This window comes from Aquila chrysaetos, chromosome 17 (assembly GCF_900496995.4).
Source record: "Aquila chrysaetos chrysaetos chromosome 17, bAquChr1.4, whole genome shotgun sequence".
Lineage (NCBI taxonomy): Eukaryota > Metazoa > Chordata > Aves > Accipitriformes > Accipitridae > Aquila > Aquila chrysaetos.
Genome location: NC_044020.1, coordinates 21,718,660 through 21,738,794, shown reverse-complemented (window position 1 = coordinate 21,738,794; position 20,135 = coordinate 21,718,660). Strand labels below are relative to the sequence as shown.

The following is a 20,135-nucleotide window of genomic DNA, read 5'->3' as shown; positions in this document are numbered from 1 at the left end:
CACTTTTGGTCCAGTGCAGTACTGGAGGTTTATTTTCACTGCTGGATTTACAGAAGTTCTAGTCTCATTTCACCACCTTCTCTCCCACTCATAGCACTGGGATGCAAAAGGAGAAGCTGCCACTGGGAGAAGTCTGTTTAGATGTTTCTGGCAGTGAACAGCAGGCTTCATTTTCCTGGTCCTGCTGGCACCAGACAATGGAGATGCAGGGAATGGAAATGAAATCTGATGTTCAGGACCAGAGGAAAATGGCCAGCTCACCCTCAGAGATCTGAAGACCCAGCACCTGTTGTAACAAAACTTTTGTTTGCCCTTACAGGACAAATAAGGCAAACTAGGCCAGGGAATATGTCCCAGGTCTCATCTGGTCACAAACAGCAGTAATCCAAGATGTGTGGACTGAGAATGCATCTACTACTGAGGATAACTCACCCTTATGGGCAACAAACCTGTTGCTGCAAAACACCTTTGTGAGGGTGTGGAAAGGGCAAGTCCTTGGTCTTGTGTAGAGCTTTGGTTAGCAAGACAATGATCCACTTGTACCACTGATGAGATGGTTATGAGATGCAAATGTACATGGGATTTATCTAAGAGATTTCTCACAGATCCATGGAGCAGAAAATTCACAGCTGGAGGCCTGAAGGTGATCTTTCATCAGGACAACACAGTGTTGCACAGCGCTGTTAGAGAGGACCCTGCAAGAGACATGGAACAAAAGTGAGACGGAAAGAAAATGCTGAGATTATCTCCTGGAGGCAAGTAAGAAAAAACACCTGATTTTGAAGGGTGGAGCCCAGAGGAAGTGAAAGAACCCAACCTCCAGAGGGCAGCTGTTAGAAAACAAAACGTACACCAAAAAACCTATCTACCTGGAGATTACATATCTAAGTAATTCTGGCATTGTGGAACCCAAATCAGGATGAAACATAGACATGATGCCCTGCAGTGGCAGTGATATCCACCAGCATGAGAACAGCAGTGCTGAGAGTTTCATGGAAAGATGATCACCTCCAAGGAGTTTGTAAGAACAGAAAGCTGGATTTAAGAAGGGAACTAAGCCAAGTGTGTAGAGCACTGACCTACTGACAGTGAGATCTTGGGTGAGTTTCCTTGCTGGAGAAGTGTTAGAGACTAACTCATTGTGCTAACTGCCATAAAAAGGAAAGGGGCCGGCAAAGTCACTGGACCAAATCATAATGCTTTCCCTCATGCAGAATGCTGAGTTTCGTCCAAGTAAAGACTAAGCCAAAATTAAGGTTCTGACTTGGATTGGCACCACTGAAGCAGCAAAGGGCTGGGTCCTCACACCCAGCGACACCAGCACTTGGCAGAATGGGTGCAAGGTGGCTAAACCCAGTAAAGCCAAGATGGACCATACACTTTTCTGACTGACCAACTGTGTGGGCAGCACAGGTAAATAATCCTTAGTCTGAGCAGCTGGAGGGAAGTAGAGAGTGAGATACTAAAATTAGCCCTGCTTTTCACAGGTACATACATGCCTTTACAAGGTGCAGGGTAGTAAAAAGTAGACCCTTTTGAGTTCAGTGCCGTACAGGTGACAGTAAGAAGAAAATCTGCCCAGGAAGAAAGCTCCTGAAATCTGGTGCAGGAACTCTGGGTAATTGTGGAACATCAGGCAATCTGAATTAGCACTGTTGTTTTTAAAACAGAATGAAACTTACTTGGTGACACTGAACATGGAGTCGTCTTCCCAAATCCATCCAGAGCCTGTTCTGTTCCTCAGTCCAATCCAGAAACACCCTGTTTGAATATTGTTGAACAGGTTCTAGAAATGGTGACAAATTACAAAGTGATTAATCAAAGACCGTCTAAAAATTGAGATAAATAGAGGGAACAGAGAGCAACATACATCCCTTTGCCTGACTGTTCCTTAAGTGGCTGACAATACTGCTTCTCCACACCTTCTAATCAGGAAGATCAGCCCTGCAGATCATGCCTGGAATGACAACTATGTGTACACTCACAAAGAAGTAAGAGTGCTTTCAAGGGTTCTTGGGCAGATTCATCAAAGGACATTTGTCAGGGTAATACATATGAACCAACTGCACCCCAGTCTCCCGGAGTTTCCTACACAGAGCTTTATGTAGGAACATATGGTATTAGTATTAATATTAATGTTCTACCATACAGATACCTAGCAAGCTAATACAAAGTATTAACAATTAAAGGTAAAATCAGGTCAGGGCAAGAAGTGCAGGCACTGACAGATCTGTGTAAAGAGCCCAGAACCAAAGCTCATTAAATTTTATACAGACTTTCCTCCTACGTGTTTTCAATGTTCATTTCCTTTTGCCTAACCTTTAACTTCTGTTTACTGTTAAAAGGTGAAGCCTGCAACAGAAAATCAGCCCAGAAGTAAATCCCTGCCCTCCAAAAAAAGAAAAAAAGAAAAAAAGGAAAAAAAGAGAAAGACAACAGAGAAATGTTTGTCTTGTCCGCACTTGCAATGAAACCAAACAACAGCAACCTTTCAGTGGTATGGTTGGTCTCCATTCTTATCTCCTGCTGCCATAAACAAAGCTTCTGAGCAGACATCTTCACACAGAAGCATTAACAAATCTGGCTTGGTAAAGACGTGGGAATAGGAGTAGCTTGAGGAATGCTTGAGTGCTGCTGGTGGTTTGGAGATGACTGTGCTTCCCTGGCAAAGGGAGATTCAACAGTCACAGCCTTTGCAGCATAGGGCATGGATAGGTAGGTAAGTCTTTCTTACGTGGGGAAGTCTGAGCGGGGATAATGGGTAACACTCTAGTAGCAGAGACGGTAGTAAGAGGGCAGCCGGACCAGGTAGGCTTTCTTCATGCAGAGAAATGGGTAATCTGAGGAAGATGGGTATTTCCCAAGGAATCAGAATTTGCCTAAGTGTGAGTGCCTGGTACATATTCCCAGTCGAGCAGAGACCTGGCTTTGTAAGCCCCCACAGAACATCATACAATGCAACTTCTGTCCAGGGACTGGAAGCTGTCCACGTTCATTGGACCTGAGCTAATAAGCCCTGGCTTGCGCAAAACCAGATCAAGTACTTCTGCTCTACTTAGGCAGACATGCCTAACCTCCCTAGTGATCAGCTCTACCCATTTCTTTATTGGTCATACATGCCCCTGCCCCCGGTGAACACTTGCTGGAAAATGAGCAGTGGAACAGATTGTTTCTGATTTCACCAGCACAACTGAGTTTTTGTGGCAGAGAGGAAGTGAGCATTGAAAACAGACTGAGAAAGAAATATCCATGCATGAACACAGGGAGTGGCAAGCGTCACTGAGCAGGAGGAGCTGGAGCGGTTGCAGGGAGGAGAGGCATTGCTCTCGCAAAGGAAGCATTTCTGGAGAGCGGGGACATATTGGTTTGTAGGTAATGAGTACGGTGACTGCACAGTGCCACAGTCTTTTCCTGTAATCATTCATATCAGGCTTATTGGGAGTAGGAGGGCAGGTTGAGAGGGGCACTGGAGAAGGCTGTCTCCTAACATCCTTCATAGGATAATTCTGAGTAGCTGACAGTGACCCACACGTCTCCCTTCTCCCCTTTGCTTCTTTGCCTGTTGGGAACTTCTAAGATGTATACTGAAACTGGAAGTGCACTAAAACACCGCAGTCATAAATCCTTCCTCTCCTTTAAAGTCAAAATATTGCCAGAGTGACAGCACTGCTTGGATGTCAATCACAGAGGTATCTGCAAGGAAATTGAAGATCCTCAAAGAATAAGAAAACCATTACCATTTCGCTGGTATCGCTGATCACCAGGAGATGAGCTCCCTGTGCCCGGCAGAATTTCTGGCTGGAAAACCAGTCTTTCTTCTCCTTGGAGAAGAAGTAGCAGCTCCCTCTGTAGGCCACCCACTGTTCAGGGCAGTGTGGGTGGCAGTCACCTGTAAAGGAATCAAAATACCAGTTTTTCTCTACCATTAACCAACAGAAAGACACTTGTCAGCAAGGACCTGCTGAAAAGCAACTCTTCGTGTTAGTTGCAATGCAGAAAGCAGAGTCAGTATAAGCATCTAAAAATAACAATGCATGAACACTGAACTTCAGATCCTCTGTGCGATTTCCAAATCTTCGTACAAGAGTCACATGTGCTCTGATGCTGGTGCAACCTCCCCCACCTCAGGTTTCCTCTGAACTACTCAGATACCTGAGAACCAAAATTGGCTATCTGAAAGCAGACGACACTCTGGGTGTGCAAAAAGTAAGGGAAAATATTACATCATTCTGTGGGTATGGTGTGATCGTGTCACACATCAGGTGAACAAATTTTAAGCAGCAAACAGTAGGCTCTCTCACATAGTCTAGCACTTCTGCATGCATGCAAAAGTGTTATAGACCTTGCATATTTGTTCTACAGTTTACCACTATAATTACAGTAGACAAGTCTACAAAAACTTTTCAATATGTTTCACTTTTCTTTGCCACAGGATCTGAAATGGGTTCCCTGGGGTCTGCACAAGGAATATATTCTTCAAAATATTCTGGATAGGCAGTGGGTACTCAAGGCTGGTAGACAGCTAGAATAGCTTCTGGTTTAACCCCATATAAAGGAGTTCAGGATCTGAGCTCCTGTGCTTAGATGCGTCTCCAGTCCTTTGCTGTTGGTTGCTCATCCCCAGCACCCCTTTGTGCACTTACTCATCTTCCAAATCAAAGCACTTGCTAGGGAGATGCTCAGTATCCCAAAGCCTATAGCCAAGCCCGGCACAACTGCTGGCCACAGACAGGGAGCTGTAGGAGAAAAGAAACCATAGTGAACAGGAGCCACATGAAAACTGATGGTGGTTTTATGTAGTTTGCTTGTGTCCTGGGCATTTCCATAAGGAACTGAACTATTTAGAGCATCCCTGCCTGTCTACACTCTGCACATCGCTGCCATCACTGCCCCTGCCCAGCCTCCCAGGGCCTCCCCGTGCCCCTGCCCACCAGCCCAGGGCCCCATTTCAGCTGGGCTCGGGGCCATCAGTCCCTGCCTGAGCTTCCCAGGAGGTGCACCTGTCTCCAGGTCAGCCACAGCTCTGCCCCCGCCTGGCCACAGAGCCAGCTGGTCCAGCCGCTTCGGTGGCTGACCCCAGGAGAGGGAGCACCCACCCCAAGCCAGCCGGAGCTCCCCAGGCACCATGTGGCATCTCGTGCTGGCAGGAGCCTCCCAGCAAACCTGCTTCTGCCTCAGCGTTGAAGCTCGGGGTGGCAACACAGAGCTGTATTGACACAGCCACCATGTTCCAGCTTCAATGTAAAGAGAAACCCAAGGCCTTTGCCCCAGCTCTCTCAGCAACAGCGACAGGCTTAACCTCAGCATCCTGTTCACAGGCTTAGACACACGGTTGTGTTACATCTTCCTGGGACACTCCCAAGTCAGTCCTACGCTGTCATCTGCCTCTCCCGTGGCAGGGTTGCAGGATGGGAGGGCCAGCCTTGAAGACCTCGGGATGCCCCTCCACACTTTCACCACGACCATCCGCTGTTCACTTGCTGCCAGTGGCAGAGGGTGAGTCCTTGGGGCAACCTCCACCCTAGCCCAGCACAGCTTCCTTTCAAAGGGTGGGGTAGGACTGCCATGTAGACATCTGTTCACGTACAGCACGAGGTGTTAACCTCCAGGCTACACCTTGCTTTCCCTTTGTCGTCTCCTGGAGCTGTGTTTGACCTGAAAGGCATTCACTTTCCATAAGCCGTTTGAAATCTCAGCGCTAAAATCTCCTCTCTCCCAGACTGAGGAGAGGATGACACTTACTGCCACGGATGAGCTCCAGTGGGGTTTGGTTTGCTCATTTTATTAATCTCAGTATGACAGCTGCACAGACAACAGGACTTTCTAAGAAGCACCAAATGTGCAGCTAGGGGTTACTGATGTTGAGGAACCCAGGATTTCCCTGTGTTTCTCCCTTAAGCTTATGTACCACATCCCGCTCTTGTGGTGCTCCAGAGTCTTCTACCCAAATCCAGTGGCAAAGTCCCCAGTGGAGCTCATGAAATCTGAGGTGCTTCTCTCTCAGTCATGCCACAAGACCCAAAGAAACATATTTCTAGTCCCAAGAAAGGATAGGAGTCTAAGGAATAAGATGGAGGAAGGGGAAGGCTAACTTTAACCAAAGACACTACCACAGCAAGCCCATTGAAAACTTGGTGGAAGAAGGGGTGTGAGCAGGACATCGTAGCAATAGGATACAGAATTCACAGGGAAGATGGAGGGGGGCTGTTCTCTGCTCAAGTAAAATTACAGTCAAATTAGGTTAAATAACTTAACTGCATCAAGAAGTTACAGTAACAGCATCCCTACAGACCAGGCAAATACTACTAAATGCATAGGGTTGGAATTATATTACGGACTGTCAGACAAGGATGGTGACAGCACTCATGAACCGGCAAAAAAACCCAGAGCAACTGTGAGGGAAACACGGAGATGACAGGTGTCAATTAATCACATTAAATTACACAAATGCCATGTCAGGGCATGATGCTGAGACTGAATGCTTAGACACCATCAACAGGCACCTCGCAGAGCAGCGAGCCAGGAAACACAGGAAGCGAAGCAGCTCGTGACTGCCCTGAGCTGTGCTCTGGCCACCCAGCTCACCATGGCTCCATCCAGCAGCTTCTCTGCTGCAGTGAACACAAACACACTGAGATTCAACAGAGCCAAAACCCAACAACAACAACAACAAAAGGCACTGTGGTATAATAATTTCAAAATGGGAAACTACGGGAAAATGAGGAAGTTTGTGAGAGAGAAATTAAAAGGGATGGCTAAAAGTATAAAATATTTCCAAGCAGTAGGGGAGACTTTTTTTAGGATCTCTTGATGGAGGCTGAAAACAAATGCGTATCACGTATCAAGAATATTGTGGGAAGGACAAAGAAAGCCAGTGCTAAAACAGAAGGGGAAAGGAATTCACTTAAAAACAAGAATGCATCCTTCAAGCATTGGAAGCTTTGTCTAAGTACAGAAAGTAGACCAGAGCAATAAATTAATAAAAACTAATTTATTTTGATCTTGCAGCAGTTTGCAGGCTCACCAGTTTTAAGGCCAGTTTCTGGTTTATAGCAATATATTTAAACCTGCGGTTTTAGCTAAAAGAAGTTTCTAACATAACAGGGGAGAGCGTGAGAGAGCTTTGTTGTAAGCATCATTCTTCTGGTAGAAAGATCTTTTCTAAGGTAAAGGTTTTGTCCTGTTTCCTGAAGCTTGCAGAATCTTCTAGCTGCCCTACTTGTAGTTAAAAAATAGCAACACTTATTTATTTTTTTAATCATTATTAAAGAACAAAACCCCATATCTTTTCAGGTACAAAATACAGAAAGACTTTTCAGTTACAACCTACTCCTCAGCTTCACACAAGAGGACAATGGGAGAACTGAAGGGTTCAAACTGGGTAGCTGTTCTCCCTCTCTGCCTGCTCTCTATTCCTCTTGTAAAGTCACTTGTATCTCTGGTGATGTGGGTTTTGCCATCAGGTTAAACCTCAAGAGAATGGAGTCAACCCGAGGTTATGGGGTAGGGTGGAGCTTCTCTGCAGATTACAACTGAAAACTAAGTAAAAGGGGATAAATATCTGTTGAAACATAATTCTTTTTCTGAGACCACATTTCTGAGGATTTGCAATTCTCTTTTCCCTCCTCCCTTGCCTTTCAAAGAAGCTATCTCCCGCTTCCTCCAGGTCACTTTTCCTGATTTTAGGGAAAACTACTTCCAGGACAAGGCGACTGGATTACAGTCAGTGAAACGGTTAATTCTTAAATGTCAGCACCGGGCACCCGAGCTGGTGCCTCCTGGCAATGAATAGAGCAGTTCACCCTCTATTGTTTCAAACCAACTGCAGAAAAAAGGAACTGACTCGACTCAGCATCAAAACAAAATCCCAGGGCACCTCCACAACCAGAGCAGTGGGAGAGTTCACTTCAGTTCTTAAAAATTAAAAATGATGCCATTAGATAATTTTGAGAGGAAAAAAGAGACTGAAGTGGGAAAGTCATATTGAAGTGTTTGAGGTGAATTTAAGCCTTACTTGAACTGCAGCGATCAATCCAGGAAAGTGGAATAAAAAAACTGATATTATGCCTTGCAAAAGGGAGTCCCTACAGTTTCCCCTTTTTAAAGCACGTTCAAGGGTTTGTGCTTGATCTTCAGCCCCTGGACTACATGTGAAGCTCTTGTGAAGAGGACGGAAGAAGTACTTGAGATGAGTTTGAAACAGAGGAGGTTAATCTGAATGGAGCATCCAGAAATATTTCCATGTAGTTGTCTGAGGAACTGTGCAAGAGTCTCCCCAAGGGAAGGGAGAAGTGGACCAGTGGCATCTAACATAAATATCCTATCCAATGTTATAACTTTCTAGTATACAAAGCACCCCGTTAAGCCTGTCAGTGCTCTGGAGAGATGACTGTAATACACTGCATTCATCTGCAACAACGTGACCCAGTATTTTTAGGTTTGGGAGTCCAGATTCAGTTTAAAAACTGAAAGCTGTTAGCATTTTATAATTCAAGTCTTCTAGGACAATCTGAAGAATGTCATTGCACTGTCCCAAATAGCTCCCCTCAGCTCCTGCCTACGTCAGTATGGGAGCAGCATGACTACCTAGGGTCAGGGAGGAGGATTTGAGGAACAAGGATCCTGTCCTTGGCTATGGCACAGACCTGGTTATCGCTGTTATTACAAGCATGCCACACAGGCTAACACTGTCTTAAGTGACTGCTGGACTGACATTTTGGTAGCGTGGCATATCTAAGGCTCTTTGGAAGCCAAACAGAAGACAGCCAGCGCAACTTTTCATTTTTGAGGAGTCCATGAGAGCCCAAAACAGTTGGTTTGAGCAGAGGACTGATCTATACACCTGTGATACACCTGTGATATACCTGTGATGCTGCATCACAGGGATGACTTGGTAGCAAGGGTGTGTATTTGAAAAGAGAGATGAAATAACTGAGAGCACATCTCTCAAAAGTGATGGAGGCGGGGACAGAGCTGAAAATAAAGATCTTCTAAAGAAAGGTACTTAAACTGCGCTCCTGAGGGACTCCTTGCATGCAGAAGAGAGCTGGGAAATAATCAATATGCACAGAAAGTGTGTTCAAAGATCAGCTTCCTTATTTTAGGCCCTCTGACTTTAGCTCAAAAAGATGAGTGTACATAAAGGAATTTGGAGAGGAGGAATATTAAAAAGAAAACTGCAGACATCTCAAGAGGGCATCGGGTAATCTCCACCTCCAACAGGGTGGGAGTGAACACAAATGGCAGGGAATGAAGGGATGTCCCTGTGTTTTCTGATGCAACAGAAAACACCATTTCTGACGAAAACACATGTAAAAGCAAGACTGCCTTCCAAGCAGATGGAGTGTGATTACCAGACAGGAACTTGGGGGTTTCTGTGCTGGCTTTGTTTCCATAGCACAGCAAGTGACCAGGCAGCACTAACAATCACAGATATATGCAGTTATTCTGATCAGGGCATAGAAATCTCGTAACCCACAGTGAGAGCCCCCTTTGCTGTAACAGCTCTGAAAAAAGCTAAGGTCAACCATTAGTGTTGCAGGGAATGCAACACAACTCAACTAAAGCACACGGGCTATTAGGGGAAAAGCAATCAGCTCATGGGAAGGAGACGCTTACAAAGAATGATCACCAATGCAAAATCTTACTCTTCTAAATTGGTGTTTCTCAGCTAAGCAGCCAGAGAAATTACTCAGTGTGACTGACATTTGCAAAGCCTGAACAGGGGGAGTGGAGCAGAAATAAGGAAAGAGAAAATTTAAGGAAAGCACTAAAAAAATCTTCCTGATAGTAAAATGCCCTGCAGAACTGTCTCAAGGCAAAAGCTGAAAATTTGCTCACTGGGAGGTCTGTAAAACTAGAATAAAGAAAACACAGGAAAAAATGTATCACAAAAGAATCCTGTAGAGACCCACGGGAGAGAGACTGGATGATCTCATATGCCTCCTCTGTCTCTGATCTCTGATTAGCATACGCCTCTAATTTATCTGTACTCACATCTTGCCTGCCCTTCAAAGAACTATTGCTGACAATCTCTTATTGCTGACAAGCAGACAACTTTAAAACTGCACACCTCTTTTGGAGAAAAAGGTGCCTGGGTTGAATACCCAGGAGTAGACACCAAAAGGGGTCTGACGGAGAGAGGGAGGGGAACAATGCTGGGTCTCTGACCCATCAGCTTTTATCACATTAAAATACTCACGGTAATTTTAGAACTAAAGCAACAGCACCGTGAGCTGGCACTCAAAATCAGTGGCCAGCTCAGAGTGTTTTTGTTAGATCTTGCTTTCGCTCAAAATAAAATCTTTTGTTGACCTACCTCACCCAGCTTCCTTACCTCTTTTTTCCTGTGCAGCTTTGGCCCTCGGCGGAGGAGTCTGAGAGAATTTGACAGAAGTATAAATTATTTCCTCACTCGCTTCGGCTGCAGAAGTTTCTGATCTGCTTCCCTCCATGCCAAAGCAAAGAGTGCGTATGACAAGATGTTTCGATCAAGCTGTTGAGCGACAAGGCTCAACGCCTGTGAAACAGGAAACCTGAGGCTACATTCAGAAGACAAGAAATGTGAAGTTGCAACCTCTATCTCCATCTGCTCAAAATAACCAAATTTACAACAGAATGGAGAGCAGTGGAAGTGCAACAACTTCTATTCCCTAACCTGATGAGGGAAGTCTTAAGAACAGCCATTAGTGGAAGAGGTGATTAATCACAAAGTTCCTGGGTATTCTAATTGTTGCCAGTGCAAGAGGCTGTGATTACATGGATGGAGTAATTGTAAGAACGGGTGCCACTCTGAAAAGCTACCTCTCAGGACAGAAGCAGGTCGATAGCAAGAGCACAAGGTGAAAAAGGTGAATAGCAAGAGTAGAAGGTGAAAAGTGGGATAAGCAATGGCTACGGCAAACTGGCAGCCCAACTGCTGTCAAAAGGGAAGTAGAGGTGGACAGCATGGGATTGAGAAGGAAGCCTTGTAAGCTTTGGACACTTCTACTGGGAACTCTGTCTACACCCAATACCCAGTGTGAATGGGCTTGAGACACTGGCAGGCACTGAGAGCTGGCATCCCTCAAGACCCTCTGAGTCAACATCTCAACGGCTTCAGTCCAAGAGGGAGATGGACATACTGGACTGAGTCTAGCAAAGGGCCACAAAGATGATAACAGGACTGGAGCATCTCTCCTATGAGGAAAGGCTGTGAGAGCTGGGACTGTTTAGCCTGGAGAAGAGATGTCTTGGGGAGGATCTTACTGATGTATATAAATACCTGAAGGGAGGGTACAAAAAGAGCCAGGCTCTGCTCAGTGGTGCCCAGTGACAGGACCAGAGGCAATGGGCAAACTGAAACAGTGTCAGAGGTTCCCTCTGAACATCAGGAAACACTTTTTTACCGTGAGGGTGATAGAACACTGGCACAGGTTGCCCGGAGAGGTTGTGGTGTCTCCCTCCATGGAGAGTCATCTGGACATGGTCCTGGGCAACTGGCTGTAGGTGGCCTGGCTTGACCAGGGGGTTGGACCAGATGACCTTGAGAGGTCCCTTCCAAACTCAACCGTTCTCTGACTCTGTGGTCAGCAATAACAGGAAAGGATAGTTTTCTTCTGAAGTAGTGAAGATTGACCATTGGTGAGAATGGTTCAAGTTGTGGCAGGGGAAGTTTAAATTGGATATTAGGAAAAATTTCTTCACCGAAAGGGTTGTCAAGCACTGGAACAGGCTGCCCAGGGAAGTGGTTGAGTCACCATCCCTGGAGATATTTAAAACATATGTAAACATGGCGCTTAGGAACATGGTTTAGTGGTGGATTTTGCAGTGTCAGGTTAATGGCTGGACTTGATGATCTTAAAGGTCTTTTCCAACCTAAATGATTCTATGGTGGAGAGCACTGATGCTTCTAGCATCCTGAGAAATCTCTTAGCTGCATGGTTGGCTGATTTTGGTTTGATCCAGATTCTGATCCCTTCTATTTTATGCTGAGATTGGGGATGTTTGCCAGGCTCGGGGTGTACACCTTCATCACTGGTACAGTTCATTTACAAGGATTGTTTGGGCATTCTCAACAAAGGAGTTTGCCATGGTTTTCAGTTCTAGGACAGGGATGGTTGCTCCCCGTTCTGGTGACATGCTGCAAATTTCAAAAGTGATTGCCTGGGAGGATGCTTAGCTTGATACAGAGCGTTGTGGCCAATTTGTTACAATGCACATATCTGGAAAGGCACGGATTGGATCTGCAAATTCCTCCATCACACACTTGCCTCTAAGGGTGGCACCCACAAGTTTCCTTCCAATCCTAGGTAGAGCCTGTAGACAGCAAGACAGGGAGTCTGTACTTGAAAGGAAGGGGAAGGCAGAATATAGCAGAGTGACACAGGAGGAGGAAAGTCTCTCCCAAATGCTTTGAATGGATATTAGAGAAGTCTGAAGAGATCTGTCAGGCCCAGAGAGGGAGAATTTGCTATAGGCATGATGAGAGCTTAGCTGGGAATATAATCTGTGTGGCTGGAAAGAAACCAACAAGATTCAGACACAGTTTAAGTGCCCAGACCAAGGGGAAAAGGCTGTGGCCAACAGCACTGCAGGCTGCCTGCAGGGCCAGTGTGATCACAAGGATGATGTTATTTGTGGACAAGTGGAGAACTGAAGGCTGGTGGGGAAGAATCAAGAGCTCTGTTTTGATGTGCTTTACCGTTTTCTCTTGAGTATCAGCAATAAGTTGAATTCTTAGTTTGGACAGGAAATAGAGAGGAAGTGATTGCACTGTAGGAGGTATACAGGCAACACACAGTTAATAGCTCAGTGTGAATATAAATAAACCTGACTTCTGCAGCTGAGATGTCTGTGCCATACTCCCAGTGGAATCAGCAGTAGGACACAAATCACAGCAGGACTAAATTGATCAGTTTTCCAGGAGCCAACAGTGCTCCTTCCCAGTTCCTCACTACTGAAGCAGCATACTGCAGGGAAGCCTCCCAAACTCCTCTCAAACAAGTGGCTTCTCTAGCATGTCAACAAGTTCCCTAAATCCAGCATTTCTTTCTTAACTAAAAGATGCAAAAGCCTCAGAGCTCTGGCAAAGAACATCCGTCCCTTCCAATAACAGAGCCCTAGAAAGTAGACCCTCTAACTGTCACAGTGGGGGCTTGACTTAAGAAGAGACGTGTCCTTTAAATAGGCCAGTCTCACATCATTTATAGCTTTATTAATCACCCAAGATGTTTATTTATTAAAAACCCAAGATGCTCAAGTCCACCAACCTTGCGCATGACCAGCTGGACCTGGAATTCCTCTGCAGTGGCGAAACTTGCAGAAGCCAGAGGAGACACCTTTATTCCAAAGTATAACAAAAGAGTTATGTCAGGCGGGGACAAAACCAGGAAGATCAAGGCCACACAGCAGTTTTATAAGCAATGGTCTCCCTTGCTCGTTTGACAAGAAGTCACTCTGGAGGTACGTGGCGGGGCGGGGTGGGGGGATGGCAAGGCCCGAGGGCAGCGATGGCCTACTGCTGCCTTCGACTGAGGGAGCGAGGGGGAAGGCGGGCAAGGGCTCGGTGGCGCAGGGAAGCCTTTCGCCGTTACCGACGCGGTCGCCTGTCTGCAGGTCCTCCGCACCTCTGTGTGGGCCAGGGGTTCGGCTTCAAGGTGGAAAAAGTGACAAAGCGCCGGCATTAGGCGATTTTCGGACGGGCCCTCGCCGAGCGCCGGCCCGCCTCACGGCTGCCGAGGGGCGGGGCGGGGCGAGGGGGCGGGGCCACAGGCAGTGCTTCTCCGCCATTGGGCGAGCGGCTCCCGCCTCGAGCCGCGCTCCGCCGTGGCCGTCGGGTGGGAGGGGTTAGACCGCTACGGGGCTCCCTTCGGCTGGCCTTCATCGTTCATTGGAGGAGAAGGGAGGGAAGGCGGGACTTTCGCGCCTTTTTTGACCGCCCATTAGAAGGAGGAGAGGAGGGAGGCGGGCTCCGGAGCCGTCCTCCCTGCAGGCTTTATAAGCCGCCCCTTCCCACCGCCGCTCCTCATTCGTTGAGGAATCGCTAGCGGGCGCGGCCATGCCGGCGGCTCCCGGGTTCCCATTGGCGGAGAGCGCCAGTTCCGCCGCGCCCTTCCTGCTTCCGGTTCACGGGGCGGGCGAGAGGAGCCGGCCGGGACGGCGGAGGAGGCCGGTGCCGTCCGCGCCTGCGGCCCCCGGGCCGCCCCGTCACCGCCGGGCGCGCAGCATGGGACTCCCGTGAGCGCCGGATCCCTCTTCTCTAGGGACGTCCGTGCGCGGCGAGGGAGGGAGGCCGGGCGGCGCGGCGCGGCGGGCGGGGCCGGTGCGGCAGCAGGTGGGTGCGGCGGCGGGTTGGGCTCCGGCCGGCGGAGCGGGCGGCAGGGGGGGAGGGACGGAGGGAGGGATGGAGGGCGGGCACCGAGGCCGCCGGGGCTACCGCGGCGGGGGGGAACAGTGCTCCCTGCCCCGGGCGGGCGGCTCGGTCCCGGCGCTGGGCCTCGGCTGAGGCAGCGGCAGCCCGGAGCGGTAACCGGCCAAGGAGGGAGTAAACGGCGCTTTTTACCTCAGGCTGTGTGCGAGTGAAGCGTTTGCCGGTAAGCTGCCCTGAGAAGCCGTGGTTAGTGCGAAGGGCAGGCAGGGTTCTGCTTTTGGTCTTGTGAGAGACGAATCACGAGTTCTTGTGTCACAGGCTTCCTCATTTCAGCATATCTGACCTCGTCATACTCGCATCCGAGCGCCGCGGCGATCAGAGAGCTGGCTTGGCAGGCGTAAGCTGTGGCGATGGGCTCCGCAGGGGTTGGGGGTAATCGTTAGGTTCAGCAAAACACGCAGTCCCTCTAGCAGGCAGTCTGTCTAGCTGCAGCCAGGTGCTTATTTAATTGCGGGTCTGCGGATTGCCTTCCACCAGCATCTGGAGCTTTACTGAAATCTGCGGCGGGAGAAGCAGATTTCCATTGCGCCACTGTGGTTGGCTGGTGCAATCATTGAATGTTTCATACGTGATTTTAGGGTGACCCGGAAAGCCACATCTTCTGGATTTCATTATTATCTTCATTACCACCTCTTCGGTTGGATCTTACATAGGACGTCTCAGTTTCCTCCTTCCCTTCTTCCCTGTGTAAACAGAAGAAAACTGTTCTGTGAAGTTGCAGCTTAGCATTATTAAACACTTTCAGATTCTCAGCTAAAGTAGCACTAGAAAGATAACACAATTATAATTATTAAGATTAAGGCACTTGAACAAACAGAGCCTGACTAATCACAGTGGCTCTTCCCTGCAAGCTCTTCACACGAGAGCTGCAAAGAGGATTGATTAGAGACCTGGTAAATCATTTTCTACTGACTGGCTTCTCAGTGCAATGTGATAACGAACAATGGCTTATGCCTGAAACTTAGTCCAGCGGTCAGCCTGCTGGGCTCTGCTCTGGCTGAATCAATGCTAATTAATGTGCTCAGCAGCAAAACTTTTTGTGGTCCCGAGGCAAAATTTGGAAAAGAATCCCAAATCGGCCTGGTGAATTGTATTTGGCTATGCAAGAGGTTCAGATTTAGTGTCTCTTGGGAACTGTGAAATGTTTCTATATTTTGACTTGTTCTTTTTTGCGGTCGGGACTGAGGAGGTGGCCAATCATTGACTCTGTGACCCTGAAGTTAGTTTGCAGGGGCCTGAAACAGTTAATCCTCTGTGTTCTCTGTGGTGTGTGTCCAGGATGTCATCACTTTGCCATACCTCTGCTGTGCTGGTATTCTTTATGGCCCTTGCTGTGGGTGTAGGGGCTCAACAGTCGAATGAGAGGAGCTGTGATGTGATTGGTGATGAAAGCAGCGAGTCGCAAATGGAAAGAGCCCTGCTGAAGAAACTAGAGCCCCTGAGCCAAATGAGGTACAGTATAATACCCTGCAGGCCTCGGGGCTGCATAGCGCTTACCCTTAGGATAAGGGGAGGGGAAGATTTGGGGCCAGACTGCAGAATGGGCTTCCCCTTTAGTATGGGCTGGCTTCCAGGTCTCGAGTGTCCGCTGCTCTGAGCCTTGTTCTTTGTAATCCTATGGGCTGTCTGTCCTGTCCTCTTCCTGCTGCAGGTTTAACGTGACTGTGGAGAAAGGCAAAACAGAAAACTACGTCTACCATTTCAGGGTGTGCAGGGAGGTCAACAGCACCTTGCACGATTTTGGTGGCCTGGTGCAAACAGATAGACAGAATGGAAAGACCACAGTGATAGGAAGAATCAATGAAACCCAGGTCTTCAATGGAAGTAAGATTCCACTCAGTACTTTTCTTACTCAGTATCTGCCTTTTGCCTCCTGATCCGGATTTGCAGCCTATATTGTTTCTCTTGGCAGGTGACTGGATCATGCTGATTTATAAAGGAGGTGATTCATATGGTAGGCACTGCAGCGGTGAGAAGAGAAGAGCTGTGATAATGATTTCTTGCAAGCGGGGAGTTACAGCGGTGAGTGACACGTGAGGTGGGAGAGGAGCAGGAGGCTGCCAGACAAACAGTTGTTTGTAAGCAGAAGGGCTTTGAGGAGGCAGCAAGGTTTTCTTCTGTCCTCCAGTGTCTGTTGCCTAGCTCACCAGAAGACAGTTTTATCACTATTGGTTCAGCAATATCACAAGTTCAGCATGCCTGGGCATATTTTCACATGACTTAGTTTTTCCCAAATTGCAGAGTTCATTCAGCATTATTTCAGAAGAGCGGGAAAAGGAGCAGGAGTGTTTCTACCTCTTTGAGATGGACAGCAATGTGGCATGTCCAGCTGAGGATTCCCACCTCAGCGTCGGCTCCATTCTACTGATCACGTGAGTCATCAGAAGAGCTGTTCATGTCTGGGCCATAATCTCCAGTGCCATTTAGAAACATAGCAAATGCTGTACTAGACTAGATGATTGTATATATCTATCCACAGCCACTGTTAGATGTTACTATGCCTCTGAGCTTTTCGGACAAAAAGGCATGATGCTCGAGGCATGATGCTGCGGAACCACTCTGTTCCCTGTAGACATCCATGTTTCAGTGCACTTGTCTGTAAACTATGAAGGAGGAAGACACAACTTCCTAAAATTGTACAACAGCTCTTTGACAGAGCTGGGAATTCAGACCAGGAGTCTTGACTCATTTTCTGTGTTTGTGCTTAGAGGCACTACTTCATGTAATGCTGCTGATCAATATTTTGGGGAGCTTTTCTGGTCTGGTCTCTGTTTCTAGCTCTGTTCTTGAGTGGTGCTCAGCTACTTGCTCCAACACCAATCTGAGGCAGGTAGGTGGCTCGGAAGAGGTTGTCTATAGGATTTCCTCAGCTTTGATTTTTAATTCTGCCCTCCAGGTTTGCTTCACTGATTGCAGTCTACATCATTGGTGGGTTCCTCTACCAGCGCCTTGTAGTGGGAGCAAAGGGCATGGAGCAGTTTCCCCACTTTGCCTTCTGGCAAGATCTGGGCAATTTAGTGGCGGTGAGTGAAAATCCCTGTATATTCCCAGCCTGGCCCATAAGTTAGGACAGGAGAAAATGGCATCTGCCTTGTCTTCATGGACTATGTCTCTTGGGTAGACCTTCCACCACAGTAGCATACATTGAGGCAGAAGAAGAGGATATCTGTTTTATTTCTCTTGAGTACTCTAGTTTTGAATCCTTGCTGAGACTGATTCCCTGCTGATACCCTGCAACTGCTACATAACAAACTAGAACACATGCTCGTTAGTGGTTAACACTTTCCAGGTAGGAACAGTAAGCTAGGGACTGTGAAATGTTCATGTCTGACTGCCTGAAACCCTTCGTCGGTCACCATAGGCAGTGCCATTTATCCTCCATGCTTGTCTCAGCCTGATGTTGCTGCATACTGTTAATCAGTACACCCAGAGCTTTCAAGACTGAGTAGGATGTTTATATGTGTGCTTCTCTTGTCAAGACAAGTTTTGGGGACCTGCCCAAGATAGCACAGGGATAGCCATTAATCCCTTAGCAGAAGAGAAATCACAGAAGCTGCTTTTCTTTGGGTGCTGAGTCAACTGCATACAGTCTGATTCCGGCGCAATATCCTGTGCTTGTAGGATGGCTGTGACTTTGTCTGCCGATCTAAGCCTCGAAACGCACCAGCTGCATACCGTGGTGTGGGTGATGACCAGCTTGGTGAGGAATCAGAAGAACGGGATGACCACTTGCTACCAATGTGATAGGCTTTCAACACTGAGTTCTTTTTCTCCCCATCTCCCCAGTGCTTGTTTAGCCGGGTGCCTCCTAGCCAGTTCTCCTTCTCTCACTTCTGATTTTCTTTACACTATTTGCTTTCGCTGTCTCTGGTGTGTCAAGTCCCATGGATGCCTCTGGGTGCAAACAGCACTAGTCCCTGATGGCATGTCTTATGAATATAATGCCGGTTTAGGTTTTTAAAAAATGGGGCAGAGCTCGGGGGGAAAAGTGCTGAGAGTTGAGTAGAAGACAGCAAGAAAGCAATATGAGTGTTCAGCACTGAGCAGGAATGGGAGATGAATCACTGAGAGGAAAAAAGGGCCACGGATGGATGCAGAAAGGGAAAGGAAAAGGAGGCCATGGGTTAAAACAGCTGAGACTGTAGGAGGGATCTTTTGTGTCTTTTTTTTTTTTCTCCCTTAGGGTTTACAGGATCTGTAAGACACTGGAATTATTCTTCTTTGAATGCATTTTTGGCTTTTCTAGCTTCTGCACTGTTACGCACTGTTTCTGCCAGCATAACCTGCACGGAGCGCTCTACGCCAGGCTCTGTGGGGGTGGAAGAGGCATTAGCACCTCTGCAGCCTTTTCTTTTCCTAATGGCAATACGTTGAAGAGTACACACCAGTTTCCTTCAACAGATGTAAAGGGATGCATGCCATCCTCTCAGACTGGAGAGGGGCAATGCTAAAAAACTATAGGAGTTAAATATGGTCTCATGACTTTCCAGTTCAGTCAAAATATTGTCTCAGTCTTCTCAATCGTTGAGAAGCAAAAGGAAATGACGTGCTGCTAAGTAAAGGGAACATTTGCTGAAACTGCAACTGATACCAAGGCAAAATGAGATAGGTAGCTTCCACTTGAGTTCTGTTACAAGCTTCCCCAGGTGATTGCCCACACAGCTCAGTCACTGTCAGCATTGTGATTTCATGCTCTCCAGGAGTTCCTTGTTTGGCAGAGGGTTTTCCTGTGAAGCTACCAGAATTTATTTTTATAAAAAAGGAACCATAGAAGCCAAGGGTAAGAATGAAAACACATTAAAAACCTGCATAAGGGACTCTTGTACTTACAGGGTCAGCTTTCATAAATCACTGTCCCCTTAAGCATGGTGCAGACTGCTCTTAAGACACTTGCCCTGTGCAGATGGTACTTACATACTGCTACTGGCTGGGAGTGAGGGAGACCTCCTGGGGCCCTAGTGAAAAGCAGGTACAACTGAGTTGTAAGACTTAATGGGAACCTTCAGGAACTTGGCACCTTGATTCCTAACTGCTTTTTATGTGAGGGGCTACACTCCAAGCAATCCCATTCTGCCCTACTGTAGACTGGCAGAGAACCGTCCTCAGTCTTGAGGGCAGAGACTGTGAATAAGCAAGCCACTACTGTTAACAGCAGAGTACGGACAAGGTTTGTGTATTTTTAATACTGCCAAAGCAGTCTGAACAGTGACACTGAGGGAAAAGGGGTGACCCTGCTTTCTTGCTGGGTTTAGAGTGGGCAAACAATTCCTGCTTTCTTTGACTTTTGTTATGGTCTCAATCTTTCTCATAACATGGGAAAAATAGGAAGTCACTAAGTCCGTTGTTACTGTTTTTCATGGTGGTGTTTAAGGTAATTTTTTTTGTACAAAACACAACTTTCAAAAATAAAATGACAAAAAAAAACCTGGTGAAGCATTGTGCTGATTTAACAGGAGCTTTCTTTGGTGCCAGAGCACCTTACTTAGGTGAAGGGTCCTTAGTGTTTGGTGGCTTATGCCTGAACTACGTTTGCCAGGACTGGATCTCTTCTTGTTAGTACATGTTTTTTGCTGTCACCTTGTATCACTCCAGTTCCCTTAGAGCTTAAGGAGGGATATACACATCTTTCAAAAGTGAAACTTTAAAAGCTCAGGTAGTTATGAATGGGGAAGGATTCCTATGCTCTGTATTTTTCTTCAACAATAAAAATCAAAACTAACTTTTT

The 20,135-nt window shown here is 47.2% G+C and overlaps 2 protein-coding genes across 5 annotated transcripts; one reads left to right on the top strand and one right to left on the bottom strand.

The window, feature by feature from the left end:
- Positions 1-15,069, bottom strand: LOC115352487 (killer cell lectin-like receptor subfamily G member 1). 2 transcript variants are annotated; one of them, XM_030040754.2, is made up of 7 exons: positions 14,543-15,069; positions 13,251-13,319; positions 10,337-10,541; positions 4,644-4,736; positions 3,738-3,889; positions 1,683-1,786; positions 1-695 (listed from the first exon to the last, which is right to left on the bottom strand). In XM_030040754.2, exons 3-7 carry the CDS (start codon positions 10,452-10,454, stop codon positions 584-586), a joined length of 579 nt encoding a protein of 192 aa, XP_029896614.1. In that variant the 5' UTR covers positions 10,455-10,541; positions 13,251-13,319; positions 14,543-15,069; the 3' UTR covers positions 1-583. The 2 variants fall into 2 exon arrangements, with proteins under 2 accessions (XP_029896614.1, XP_029896613.1); XM_030040753.2 differs by lacking the exon at positions 14,543-15,069 and having other exon boundaries at positions 13,251-13,712.
- On the top strand, positions 14,030-20,129 carry M6PR (mannose-6-phosphate receptor, cation dependent). Of its 3 annotated transcripts, none has more exons than XM_030040750.2 (7): positions 14,030-14,217; positions 15,689-15,862; positions 16,062-16,234; positions 16,323-16,432; positions 16,652-16,782; positions 17,307-17,433; positions 18,032-20,129. In XM_030040750.2, the coding sequence occupies exons 1-7, from the start codon at positions 14,039-14,041 to the stop codon at positions 18,152-18,154; spliced, it is 1,017 nt and encodes a 338-aa protein (XP_029896610.1). In that variant the 5' UTR covers positions 14,030-14,038; the 3' UTR covers positions 18,155-20,129. The 3 variants fall into 3 exon arrangements, with proteins under 3 accessions (XP_029896610.1, XP_029896611.1, XP_029896612.1); XM_030040751.2 differs by having other exon boundaries at positions 14,197-14,314; XM_030040752.2 differs by lacking the exon at positions 14,030-14,217 and adding an exon at positions 14,726-14,747.
- Positions 20,130-20,135: the final 6 nt, after the last annotated feature.